Source organism: Nerophis ophidion, linkage group LG09 (assembly GCF_033978795.1).
Source record: "Nerophis ophidion isolate RoL-2023_Sa linkage group LG09, RoL_Noph_v1.0, whole genome shotgun sequence".
NCBI classification, from domain to species: Eukaryota; Metazoa; Chordata; class Actinopteri; order Syngnathiformes; family Syngnathidae; genus Nerophis; species Nerophis ophidion.
In genome coordinates this window covers 38,035,731-38,050,147 of record NC_084619.1, presented here as the reverse complement: position 1 = coordinate 38,050,147, position 14,417 = coordinate 38,035,731, and the positions used below count along the sequence as shown (strand labels likewise).

At 38.9% G+C, this 14,417-nt stretch overlaps 1 protein-coding gene across 3 annotated transcripts in view; it reads left to right on the top strand.

Moving 5' to 3' along the window:
• Positions 1–14,417, top strand: part of xpo1b (exportin 1 (CRM1 homolog, yeast) b) — a 75,005-nt gene that overhangs the window by 23,736 nt on the left and 36,852 nt on the right. For 2 of the 3 annotated variants that reach the window (XM_061910948.1, XM_061910947.1), the window contains exons 4-6: positions 7,391–7,463; positions 12,476–12,537; positions 12,852–12,896. In XM_061910948.1, coding sequence (XP_061766932.1) covers positions 7,391–7,463; positions 12,476–12,537; positions 12,852–12,896 — 180 coding nt within the window. Of the gene's footprint in view, positions 1–7,390; positions 7,464–12,014; positions 12,064–12,475; positions 12,538–12,851; positions 12,897–14,417 lie in introns of all 3 variants that reach the window. The other variant, XM_061910949.1, reaches the window with a different exon arrangement.

Below are 14,417 nucleotides of genomic sequence, written 5' to 3'. Positions count from 1 at the left end.
TCCTCCGCCGTGTGGCGGGGCTCTCCCTTAGAGATAGGGTGAGAAGCTCTGCCATCCGGGGAGAACTCAAAGTAAAGCCGCTGCTCCTTCACATCGAGAGGAGCCAGATGAGGTGGTTCGGGCATCTGGTCAGGATGCCACCCGAACGCCTCCCTAGGAAGGTGTTTAGGGCACGTCCAACCGGTAGGAGGCCACGGGGAAGACCCAGGACACGTTGGGAAGACTATGTCTCCCGGCTGGCCTGGGAACGCCTCGGGATCCCCCGGGAAGAGCTAGACGAAGTGGCTGGGGAGAGGGAAGTCTGGGTTTCCCTGCTTAGGCTGTTGCCCCCGCGACCCGACCTCGGATAAGCGGAAGATGATGGATGGATGGATGGATAACGTACACTTATACAGCCTGTTGTTCACTATCCATCCATCCATCCATTTCCTACCGCTTATTCCCTTTGGGGTCACAGGGTGTTGTTAACTATTCTTTATTTATTTTAAATTGCTTTTCAAATGTCTATTCTTGGTGTTGGGTTTTATCAAAGAAATTTCCCCCAAAAATGCGACTTATACTCCAGTGCGACTTATATATGATTTTTTCCTTTTTTATTATGGATTTTCGGCAGGTGCGACTTATACTCAGGAGCGACTTATGTGTGAAATTATTAACACATTGCCGTAAAATACAAAATAATATTATTTAGCTCATTCACGTAAGAGACTGGACGTATAAGATTTCATGGGATTTAGCAATTAGTAACGTATAGCATGTTCTATATGTTCTAGTTATTTGAATGATTCTTACCATAATATGTTACGTTAACATACCAGGGACCTTTTCAGTTGGTTATTTGTGCGTCATATAACGTACACTTATTCAGCCTGTTGTTCACTACTTCCTTCAGCAAAAATCAACTGGAAGTTGGCAAACACCCCTTCAAAACAACATTTTCCTAAAACATGTCATTTTTGCCAGTGTGTCGATGTTAAGATATTACGCAGAGTTGCTTGGTCTATCTGTTTGCTAATAGTTGCTACTATCCATCCATCTTCTAACGCTTATCCGGGTTTGGGTCGCGGGGGCAGCAGCCAAAGTGGTCCCGTCCATCGCTGCCTGCAGCTTTATTTTATTTTAAATTGTCTTTCAAATGTCTATTCTTGGTGTTGGGTTTTATCAAATACATTTCCCCAAAAAATGCGAGTTATACTCCAGTGCGACTTATATGTTTTTTTCCTTCTTTATTATGCATTTTCGGCAGGTGCGACTTTGAGGCCCTAGTGAGCCCTTTGAGACACTAGTGATTTAGGGCTATATAAGTAAACATTGATTGATTGATTGATTGATTGACTTATACTCCGGTGCGACTTATACTCCGAAAAATGCGGTGTATATATATATATATATATATATATATATATAGAATTACATGCACATTCCTTTAATTTGGTCTCAAAGTAATGCTAACAATAAAAGAAAGCTTTCATGTGGAAGTAAATGATAAATGATAAATGGGTTGTACTTGTATAGCGCTTTTCTACCTTAAAGGTACTCAAAGCGCTTTGACACTATTTCCACATTCACCCATTCACACACTGATGGAGGGAGCTGCCATGCAAGGCGCTAACCAGCACCCATCAGGAGCAAGGGTGAAGTGTCTTGCTCCAGGACACAACGGACGTGACGAGGTTGGTACTAGGTGGGGATTGAACCAGGGACCCTCGGGTTGCGCACGGCCACTCTTCCACTGCGCCACGCCGTCCCAAATAGAAAGTTTAATTCTGCGTGGACAGATTATTTTGCCTTCTCTGCCAATGACACTGGCTGTGCATAAAACTCTTTATGGCGGGAAATTAGATAACATTGAAATACATTTTCAAAAAAGCACTCAGCATATTCTCAAAAGTAGTGTTTTCTTTCCAAGTGGGTTTACGCATGCGTAACGGTAGTCATCCTGCATGGTCCAGTCATGCACTCGCCGGGCTCAAAATGGTGAGCACATATTCCCACTGATCAAGAGTTAAATCAATTAGTGCTAGCCACAACTTGTCAACTTTTCACAAGATTGAGCTTTAACCAACTTACTATCTTGCAAAGCCCAACTAACTGGCATCTTAAACATACACACTGCAATTGTTGTATTCTGTTTTAACAGGTAAAATAAAATAAAAATAAAAAACTATTCAATCTTCTAAAAGTCTGTAAACTGTGTTTGGTTTTGCGGCTCCAGACCATTTTTCTTAATTAGGGGAGTAATCTATTAAAAGGACTCTTTCAATAGTAAAGGTTGCCGACCCCTTGGTTGACTTGCCTGACTTTTGAGTGGAGTGTGAGTTCAGTCCCCACTCAACTGGTTGGTTGGTTGAAGTTTATTGTGAATATGTATGCAGTTTCAACATGATAAATCTCATACAGTATTTTTCATTCCTCCTAACATGCCAGAAAAGGAGTCGGAAGAAGCAAAGCTTATTAGACCCTAGCCCCTTTCCAGTTCATAGAAGTTACGTAGACATGTTTTCACTCCCTATTTTTATTTTTGCACAATTATATCAACAATTTCTGAATACAATAGTTCTCTTCATAATGAGTTTAATCAGTTTTGATTAACTTAAAGATATTAATAAGATATTATTTTGAATAAGTATCATTATTCCTCTACCTTATACTTTGTAAACACTGAGTATGAACAATCTCTGAAACTGCAATAAATACATTGTTTGACTTCTTTGCATAATCCATTTCATAATTTAATTCCACATGCTGATATGCTAAAGGTCTTAAGTTTTGTACATGCATACAAATGTTTTATATTAGATTTTTATAATTCTCCTCTTTAGTTGAGAATAATAGTTGTACATCTTTGATTGTAAGTTATAGTTTTTTAAACATAATTATAGCTGTATGCAAATGCAACAAATCATTACATTTTTATATTTTGGATTTAATAAATATCAATCAATCAATCAATGTTTACTTATATAGCCCTAAATCACTAGTGTCTCAAAGGGCTGCACAAACCACCACGACATCCTCGGTAGGCCCACATAAGGGCAAGGAAAACTCACACCCAGTGGGACATCGGTGACAATAATGACCCAGTGGGACGTCGGTGACAATGATGACTATGAGAATCTTAGAGAGGAGGAAAGCAATGGATGTCGAGCGGGTCTAACATGATACTGTGAAAGTTCAATCCACAATGGATCCAACACAGTCGCGAGAGTCCAGTCCAAAGCGGATCCAACACAGCAGCGAGAGTCCCGTTCACAGCGGAGCCAGCAGGAAACCATCCCAAGCGGAGGCGGATCAGCAGCGCAGAGATGTCCCCAGCCGATACATAGGCAAGCAGTACATGGCCACCGGATCGGACCGGACCCCCTCCACAGGGGAGAGTGGGACATAGAAGAAAAAGAAAAGAAACAGCAGATCAACTGGTCTAAAAAGGGAGTCTATTTAAAGGCTAGAGTATACAAATGAGTTTTAAGGTGAGACTTAAATGCTTCTACTGAGGTGGCATCTCGAACTGTTACCGGGAGGGCATTCCAGAGTACTGGAGCCCGAACGGAAAACGCTCTATAGCCCGCAGACTTTTTTTGGGCTTTGGGAATCACCAACAAGCCGGAGTCCTTTGAACGCAGATTTCTTGCCGGGACATATGGTACAATACAATCGGCAAGATAGGATGGAGCTAGACCGTGTAGTATTTTATACGTAAGTAGTAAAACCTTAAAGTCACATCTTAAGTGCACAGGAAGCCAGTGCAGGTGAGCCAGTACAGGCGTAATGTGATCAAACTTTCTTGTTCTTGTCAAAAGTCTAGCAGCCGCATTTTGTACCAACTGTAATCTTTTAATGCTAGACATGGGAAGACCCGAAAATAATACGTTACAGTAGTCGAGGCGAGACGTAACAAACGCATGGATAATGATCTCAGCGTCTTTAGTGGACAGAATGGAGCGAATTTTAGCGATATTACGGAGATGAAAGAAGGCCGTTTTAGTAACGCTTTTAATGTGTGCCTCAAAGGAGAGAGTTGGGTCGAAGATAATACCCAGATTCTTTACCGTGTCGCCTTGTTTAATTGTTTGGTTGTCAAATGTTAGAGTTGTATTATTAAATAGAGTTCGGTGTCTAGCAGGAGCGATAATCAGCATTTCCGTTTTTTTGGCGTTGAGTTGCAAAAAGTTAGCGGACATCCATTGTTTAATTTCATTAAGACACGCCTCCAGCTGACTACAATCCGGCGTGTTGGTCAGCTTTAGGGGCATGTAGAGTTGGGTGTCATCAGCATAACAGTGAAAGCTAACACCGTATTTGCGTATGATGTCACCTAGCGGCAGCATGTAGATGCTGAAGAGTGCAGGGCCAAGGACCGAACCCTGGGGAACTCCACACGTTACCTTAACGTAGTCCGAGGTCACATTGTTATGGGAGACACACTGCATCCTATCAGTAAGATAAGAGTTAAACCAAGACAGGGCTAAGTCTGACATACCAATTCGTGTTTTGATACGTTCTAATAAAATATTATGATCGACGGTATCGAAAGCAGCGCTAAGATCGAGGAGCAGCAACATAGATGACGCATCAGAATCCATCGTTAGCAATAGATCATTAGTCATTTTTGTGAGGGCTGTCTCCGTGGAGTGATTTGCTCTGAAACCGGATTGAAAGGTTTCACATAAATTGTTAGACGCTAAGTGTTCATTTAACTGCTCCGCAACAATTTTTTCAAGGATTTTTGAAATAAAGGGAAGGTGAGACACCGGTCGGTAGTTTACCATGAGGTCAGGATCGAGGTTAGGTCTTTTAAGAAGAGGATGAATAACCGCTTTTTTGAATGCTAGGGGAACAGTGCCCGAGGAGAGTGATAAGTTTATAATATTTAGCACTGATGGACCTAATAATACAAAGAGCTCCTTGATCAGTTTCCCAGGAAGAGGGTCAAGTAAGCATGTTGTCTGTTTTATTCCATTTACACGTTGTAACAATTCCTCTAATGTTATTTCCTCAAAACGAGAGAAACTATTTTGGAGGGCAGTATCCGCCGTATATACCATCGTGTCAGTGTTAATAGAACCCCGTTGTAGCTGGGACGCATTGTCTTTAATCTCCTTTCTAATGACTTCAATTTTATTACTAAAGAATTGCATAAAGTCATCAGCTGAGTGGGTTGAGCTACTGGAAGGGGTCCCTTGTTGGGTTAGCGATGCTACCGTACTAAACAAAAATTTAGGATCGTTTTTATTACGGTGGATGAGATTTGAGTAATATTTAGCTTTAGCTAAGGTAAGCATGCGTTTATAAGTTATTAAACCATCACTCCATGCTTGATGGTGCACCTCAAGTTTAGTCGTGCGCCATTTGCGTTCCAGCTTTCTACATAATAATTTCTGAGCTCTAGTTTCTTCTGTAAACCACGGGGTGCGCTTTTTTGGAGCCTTTTTTAACTTTAGCGGTGCTATGTTATCAATGGTTTCGCGCAGGGTGTCGTTAAAGTTGTTAGTGAGGTTATCAATAGAGCCCACATACTTTGGGAATGGTGCCATAACCGAGGGCAGTAGGTCAGCAAGAGTTGTCGTTGTGGCCGTATTAATGTTGCGGCTGCTATAGCAGTTATTATTATTATTAGTTTGACGAACATGCGTCTGAACCTCGAATTTTATAAGGTAATGATCGGACAATACTTTAGTATACGGGAGTATCGTAACTTTGGAGACGGTGATACCCCTGACAAGCACTAGGTCTATCGTATTACCGTTGCGATGCGTGGGTTCATTTATTATTTGTGTGAGACCACAGCTATCAATTACAGTCTGGAGCGCTACGCACGGTGGGTCCGATGGGGTATTCATATGGATATTAAAGTCCCCCATTATGATTATATTATCGGCGTGTGTCACTGGATCAGCAACGAACTCTGAGAATTCATTGATAAAGTCCGAATAGGGCCCTGGGGGGCGTTAGATAACAGCCAGGTGTAGAGGCAGCGGTGTGACAGACTTCATAGTAAGCACCTCAAACGATTTATATTTATTATTTATGTTAGGACTAAGGTTAAAGTTTTCGTTGTATATTAGTGCGACCCCCCCACCCCTTTTAAGCGGACGGGCAATATGCGCATGTGTAAAGTTAGGAGGACATGCCTCATTTAGCGCAAAAAAGTCGTTTGGTTTAAGCCAGGTTTCGCTGAGACCGATGACGTTAAGATTGTTGTCTCTGATAATATCATTAACTAATAACGTTTTGGGAGACAATGATCTTATGTTTAAAAAAACTATATTATAGGTAGTGGGCTGTTTTAGGGAGTTTTTGATCAAATTATCCGTAGTAGCAATATTAATAATGTTGTGTTTATTATGCCCAGTGCATTTAGTATAGTTACGACCATATCTAGGAATTGATACGATAGGAATTTTCCGATTTTTTGTTTGTTGCTTTGTATGTTTTCTTTAGCCAACATTATTTATTATTCTGACAACTTGTTTGTAACAAGGTTAGTAAATGAAGTTTGTAGTTATTTGCCCATATTTCTACCCTAAATCTCAAATATAGTATCACTAGCAAGCAGTAGAGAATATGGAGTGATTTTTCGTTTATATTTTGATTTGTTCATTATAAATATAATGTTTGCCTCCTTATGTTGTATATTTTTATGAGAGATTTCCAGTTAATTTGATCGTCTATTATTTCCCCCCAAAATGTCAAGTATTTATCCTTTCAATATCTTCTCCATCTATTGGTATTTGTGTTTGACTTTCTCTTCTACTGTTATCGAATAGCATTACTTTAGTTTTACTGAGGTTCAAAGAATCTGTTTTTCGTCAAACCATTTGTGCTATTAGCTTCTGTTCGTCCGCTCTTGTACAAAATGTTGTCGTCCCTCGGATAGGCTCCGACTCTTTGCAAGCCTAAACAATTCGGATAAGTGTATTATGCATTTGCAATCATTCTGTGTTTTTTGAATATTTAATTATACTACGCTTTTGTACAATTAGAGGGATTACATCCATATTGTATTTTGATATTTTCACAAGTTACACAAATCTTCTTGTCTGGAAGCAGAATCTGAAAAGGATTATTTCTTGTCCACATGCTTGAATCAGTTCCAGTTTAGTTAGAATCAATTCCCAGTGGTCATCCGTCCATGGACTTTGTTCAGCTCATAGTAAAGATCCAATTGATACAAATCTTGGTATACCTTCCAGCCTATTGGAATCACACTTAATGCGTTAATACATTTTTCTAGAGTCCCTAACAGCTGGACTTCTGCAACCCTGCAGTTTATTGCTGGCTTGAAATATGTTTTAATGACATACAGGTTATTACAGGCTTCCTCACATTCTATTTTGTGTAAGTGTCTGTTCACCTTTTAATAATGCTTTTCTGTATCTTCTTTTTACAGTACTATGCCCTTCAGATCTTGGAAACCGTTATCAAAACAAGATGGAAGATTCTTCCTAGGAATCAATGTGAAGGTACATTTTTATTTTATTGTCATAACTTGTGCCATGCACAGATCTTAAAGGGGAACTGCTCTTTTTTAAAATGTTGCCTATCATTCACAATCTTTGTGAAACACAAGAACACATATGCATTTTTTTTCTAATTTGTAATCAGCTCGTTCTAGATGGCTAGCAATGCAGATAATGGGGGGGAATGCATTATGTCTTTAAATCACTCTCAAATGCATCTAAACTGCCAACAATATTCCATTTACATCTGGTGACCTGAATATTAACCAAGTATTAGCGCTGTTGTTATAATACGTGCTAACACAGGGAAACTATTTTTTTTAAATATACTCGGGACTATAAGAACATTCCATCAGTAGGGATCACAGTAAAAGCAGACATTGTACAGTAAATTATTATTTGATTATGTTTGTGGTTTCAATTTCCTGTTTAGCACATGATACTGTATTGGATTTGCATAAAGATTCTAAAACTTGTTGCTCATCCCCCTTATATTTAGACTCAAAATATAATGTTGTGGATTATCATTTGTCCCAAAGTAGTCCTTGTTGTCTCTCACAAACTATGCCATGATTTGTAGTGTTGTTACTTTGAAGAGAAAAAGAAAACGGTGTAATCCATCTGTGAATTAAATAAGCCACTGTACGGTTAAAATGAGCAAAACATAAATATTACATGTCATTATGAATGTGCCCGTTATATAACATACAGTATATACTTACAGCGTGTATATAAAACGATGATGGTGTTTAACTATTTTTAGAGCACTTCACAGGGGTAAACAAAGCGACAACTATCGACTCCATTGTTAAAGGACTTTTACTCATGTTTATTTACAAGTTAAAGTGCATAAAAAAAACATTTGTGTTCTTGTCTTATGTAGTGAATGTGGATGATAGGCAAAATTCCAAATAAAGTGCAGGTCCCCTTTAAATCATGTCCGAGTGCTTTTTTCCTGTCTTTCATGACATGGTGCTGGTACCTACATTGCTTGCTACAGTTCTCCTCAGGAAAACCAGGTAGTGCCTTCCTTGTCTGCCGTGCTTTCGACCATATTGTGCTAATGCTAATGGTTCTTTACCCTGTGGCTGTCCCTTAATATTTTACTTCACAGCATCTACTTCGTTGCAGTGATCCATTATCTTACTGTCTTCACACTCTTTATCAAATTAAACTGTGCCAGCAGCCCCAGGACAAAAAGTACAAGATGACAGTGTTCTCTTCCAGGCGACGAGAGCAGAGAAGCCTAGACAAACCCATACTGTGCAGTGGAAAGGCAACATGCTGTCAATACATTAGCACCCGCTTACCCAATTTTTGTGTATATTCCTACAAACCAAAATAAGATTTAAAGCTTAGGAAGAGATGCCCTTGCAAAAGTAGAAGTGGTTGATACTGTGATTGGTGTATTTTTTTCATGGTCATTTCTATAATTATTTTAAATATGTGTTGGCCCTGCGATGAGGTTGCGACTTGTCCAGGGTGTATCCCGCCTTCCGCCCGAATGCAGCTGAGATAGGCTCCAGCACCCCCCGGCCCCCCACCCCCTTAACCCCGCAAGGGACAAGCGGTAGAAAGTGGATGGAAGGATGGATGAATGTTCCATATGACTATGAAATTGAAGCTACCAAACCAACTACATTAAAGCATCACACATATTCGCGAGGAGTTGAAGCAATTAATTAGGGCTAGGCGAAATATAGAATATACTCGATATATTGTGGGTTTCCCTCTGTGCGATATAGAAAATGACTATATCGTGAGTGTATGTTCTCACACAGTTGCTTTTAGCTGCGAGCATTACACCAAAGGCTTTTCTCACTCCTTTTTGTCTCTCCTTCTGATAGAGAGGTAAAACATGCGCACCTTGTTACGTACGTTACATACTGTCACGCGTGCAACGTCATACGCTCTCGCAGAGCAGAGAGGTAGCGGCATAGGTAAAGTTAGCAGTGGCAGGTGGTGCTAGCGGAGCAGTGCAAGTGGTAATAACGAGAGAGAGAAGGTGCCAATCTGGTACCAAATGGAGGAAGAAGAATAAATTCCCAAGAAAACCCGCACATGGTCCATCGTCTGGCGGTGGTTTGGTTTCAAGCGGGAAGATGTTGAACAGAAAACTGTGATATCTAAAGTATGCGGCAAAAGCGTTGCTAAAAAAAGTAGCCGCACTACTAAATTGTAGCATCATTTAAAAAGTCACCCCCTAGAGAATGAGTGCTTGAAACTCTGCATGTCAACATCTCCGGCCGGTGCCACACCCAACAAAATGCCCAAGCAACCAGCACTGACCCAATTGAGCCTGGCGTCTTCCATTTCCAGATCAACACCGTATGAAAACAATAGTCAACAACAGAAGCATATGACGTCCGCAGTAACCTACCACATAGCAAAGAACATAGACTATTTGATTTTCTATCATGTAGCTAATTTTTATTTGACAGTAATTGAAATATCCTTTGACATCATGCACAAAAGTGCACTTTATTTGTTTTAAAATATTGTAGTGGTATTATGTACAAAAAGTGCAATTTAATTCAGTGTTCTTTTGATATATCATCTTAGAGACCTCATGCACAAAAGTGCACTAATAGCTTGTTTTAAAATGTTTCTGACAATCTTGCACTTTCTGTTTTGAAATGACATGAATGTTTGTGCCAGTACCGTTTTGGTAAATTGACTTAGTTGTGATTTCCCTCTCTGCACGAAAGTTTACAATTATATACAAACACCGTTTCCATATGAGTTGGGAAATTGTGTTAGATGTAAATATAAACGGAATACAATGATTTGCAAATCATTTTTAACCCATATTCAATGGCATGGGAAAGGGCATGTTCACCACTGTACATCACCTTTTCTTTTAACAACACTCAATAAACGTTTGGGAACTGAGGAAACTAATTATCGAAGCTTTGAAAGTGGAATTCTTTCCCATTCATGTTTTATGTAGAGCTTCAGTCGTTCAACAGTCCGGGGTCTCCACTGTCATATTTTACGCTTCATAATGCGCCACACATTTTCGATGGGAGACAGGTCTGGACTGCAGGCGAGCCAGGAAAGTACCCACACTCTCTTACTACAAAGCCACGCTGTTGTAACACGTGGCTTGGCATTGTCTTGCTGAAATAAGCAGGGGCGTCCATGATAACGTTGCTTTGATGACAACACATGTTGCTCCAAAACCTGTATGGACCTTTCAGCATTAATGGTGCCTTCACAAATGTGTAAGTTACCCATGCCTTGGGCACTAACACACCCTCATACCATCACAGATGCTGGCTTTTGAACTTTGCGCCTATAACAATCCGAATGGTTATTTTCCCATTTTTTTCTGGAGGGCACCACGTCCTCTGTTTCCAAATCTAACTTGAAATGTGGACTCGTCAGACCACAGAACACTTTTTGACTCTGCATAATTCCATCTTAGATGAGCTCGGGCCCAGCGAAGCCGGCGGCGTTTGAGGGTGTTGTTGACAAATGGGTTTGGCTTTGCATAGTAGAGCTTTAACTTGCACTTACAGAAGTAGCGACCAACTGTAGTTACTGACAGTGGTTTTATGAAATGTTCCTGAGCCCATGTGGTGATATCCTTTACACATTGATGTGGGGTTTTGATGCTGTACCGCCTGAGGGATCAAAGGTCCGTAATATCATCGCTTACGTGCAGTGATTTCTCCAGATTCTCTGAACCTTTTGATGATTTTACGGACCGTAGATGGTAAAATCCCTAAATTCCTTGGAATAGCTCGTTGAGAAATTTTGTTCTAAAACGGTTCGACAATTTGCTAACAAAGGGGTGTACCTCGCCCCATTCTTGTTTGTGAATTACTGAGCATTTCATGGAAGCTGTTTTTATACCCAATCATGGCACCCAACTGTTCCCAATTAGCCTGGACACCTTAAGCATGTTACATTCCTCAACTTTATCAGTATTTATTGCCCCCTTTCCCAACTTCTTTTTCACGTGTTTGTTGGCATCAAACTCTAAAGTTAATGATTATTTGCAAAAGAAAAAATGTTTATCAATTTGAACATCAAATATGTTGTCTTTGTAGCATATTCAACTGAATATGGGTTGAAAAGGATTTGCAAATCATTGTATTCCGTTTATATTTACATCTAACACAATTTCCCAACACATATGGAAACGGAGTTTGTATTAATGCAGTATGAACAAAAAGGTTTTAATGTAGACACATAGAATCATGATCCTGGTGTGATTATGTGCATCAAGTGTTAATTCAAGCCTAAGGCAAAATATCGAGATACATATCGTGTATTGTGACATGGCCTAAAATATCGAGATATTAATAAAAGGCCATATTGTCCAGTCCAACGATTAATTTATTTTAACTATCACAATTTTTTGTTTTTAATATTTGGATACAAAACATATTCATTTCAAATACTGCCTTCAAAGGTTGATTAAAAACATTTGATAAATTATAGGATTATCCTTTGAGAAAAAACAAATTAGTGAACCCTTCAAACACTCATTGCTCTAAATTATTTTTGTATTGACCCTAAGACTTCCCTCCCTACTTCTGACCGTAGATGCCTGAATTTTGTACAAGTGGCAAACAGAGTGCAGGGCGACTGGCAAGTATGTCTTTTCCCCCTTTGCGTCAGAGTATTGGCTCGTGTTCAGCGCCACTCACTGTTGTTACATATTCTGTAGCGCTAAAGTCCGTAAAGAAAATAGTTTTTTACACACTTTGCTCACAGTGACAATATTGATAATCTCTGAGGGCATCTGGGGAAAATGTAACTTTCAAAGTATACATTTATACATACAAGTTCAATAGCAATACCAGCCGAGTCTTACTTAGCTAAAGGTTGGTAGTTTGTTTATGGAGAAGAATAGTTGCCTTCAAAGTGGAGAGAATCTGGAAATAGAATGATAGTCAGCCAGTTAGTGACTACTAAGTGCCTCTAAACAATTTGCATGTCAGGATATGTTTAGGTTTACACATTTTATTTATGCATCTGTAATATTTTCTATCTGTTTTTTTTAGGAATAAAAAAGTATGTTGTTGGTCTCATTATTAAGACGTCATCAGATGCTGCCAATGTGGAGGTATGTAACACATATTTGTGATATTAAAAAGTGTAATTTTAGTTTATAAGCACTACCCTTGATGACAAAGTAATCTTAAAACTAGCCAATTAAGATGGAATTCCACATGACATTAGTCCTTTTGTTAATGTTTACTGATGTGAACTAAAGGTGTACCTGCCCCGACCATATACATTTTTGACTAATATAGGTCTTGGCTCCACTAAACCATTAATAATGTAGTGCTAATAAACAGAGATACTAATCAACTTTAACACGTTGCAACCCAATGACTCATTTGTTCTTTGTTGGAATTCTTTTGTTTTGTTTTTTAGAAAGAAAAAGTGTACATTGGAAAACTGAATATGATTCTAGTTCAGGTAAGTCTTAAAAAGATGTCCACTTTTACTTATAACAGAAATATGTATGTACAGCAGTGGCCATAAAAGAGATCCCAAATTCCTCTCCCAGTCTGATTATTTATGAGTGGCAAAACATGTACAACAAACCATTTCAATGACACCAGGAAATGGTTGATAGCCCAGGGCAACTATAAAGCCATAGTTTCAGTATTTCATCACCCATGGCCTAAAATACTTGAGATAAATCCATAAAACTGTTGCACAATGTAATATGTGTGTGTGAGATTATGTTACAAGAGAGGAAGTCTTTCCTATTCATTCACACACATATATATATGTATGTGTATATATATATATATATATATATATATATATATATATATATATATATATATATATATATATATATATATATATACGCACATACCCACAGTCCCTTACCTACACTTGTAAAGAACATAATGTCATGGCTGTCTTTATTTTCCAATAATTTCTACAACTCTTATTTTTTTGTGATAGAGTGTTTGGAGTACATACTTGTTTGTCACAAAAAAAAATCATAAAGTTTGGTTCTTTTATGAATTTATTATGGGTCTATTGAAAATGTGACCAAATCTGCTGGGTCACAGCAATGTTAATATTTGGCAAGTTTCACTGCAATAAGGCGCTTTTGGTAGCCATCCACAAGCTACTGGCAAGCTTGAGGTTGTATTTTTGACCACTCCTCTTGACAAAATTGGTGCAGTTCAGCTAAATGTTTTTTTTTTTTTTCCCACATGGGCTTGTTTCTTCAGTATTGTCCACATGTTCTCAATGGGGTTTAAGTCAGGACTTTGTGAAGGTCATTTTAAAACCTTGATTCTTGCCTGATTTAGCCATTCCTTTACCACTTTCGACGTGTGTTTGGGGTCATTGTCATGTTGGAACACCCAACTCTGCCCAAGATCCAACCTCTGGGCTGATAATTTTAGGTTGTCCTGAAGAATTTGAAGGTAATCCTCCATTTTCATTGTCCCATTTACTCTATGTAAAGCACCAGTTCCATTGGCAGTAAAACAGGCCCAGAGCATAATACTACCACCACCATGCTTGACGGTAGGCTTGGTGTTCCTGGGATTAAAGGCCTCACCTGTTCTCTTTCGAACATATTGCTGGGTTTTATGGCCAAGCAGCTCAATTTTTGTTTCATCAGACCACAGAACATTCCTCCAGAAGGTCTTATATTTGTCTATATGATGTCAGAAAAGCTTATTAAAAAAAACGGCAGCTCAGTGGATAGAATATTACTATTAAAAAAAAAGTGTTTTTTTTTGTTTTTTACATTTACAGTAGTAATATGCTGAAAAAACCACAATCAATTCGACTGTAAAATCTATTGTCATTTTTACAGTGTACAACATGAATGTTTTTTTGTGACAAACAAGTATGTGGTCCAATCACTATCACAAAAAAATAAGAGTTGTAGAAATTATTGGAAAATAAAGACAGCCATGACATGTCCTTCACAAGTTTTGTGTGTGTATGTATGTATGTATATAT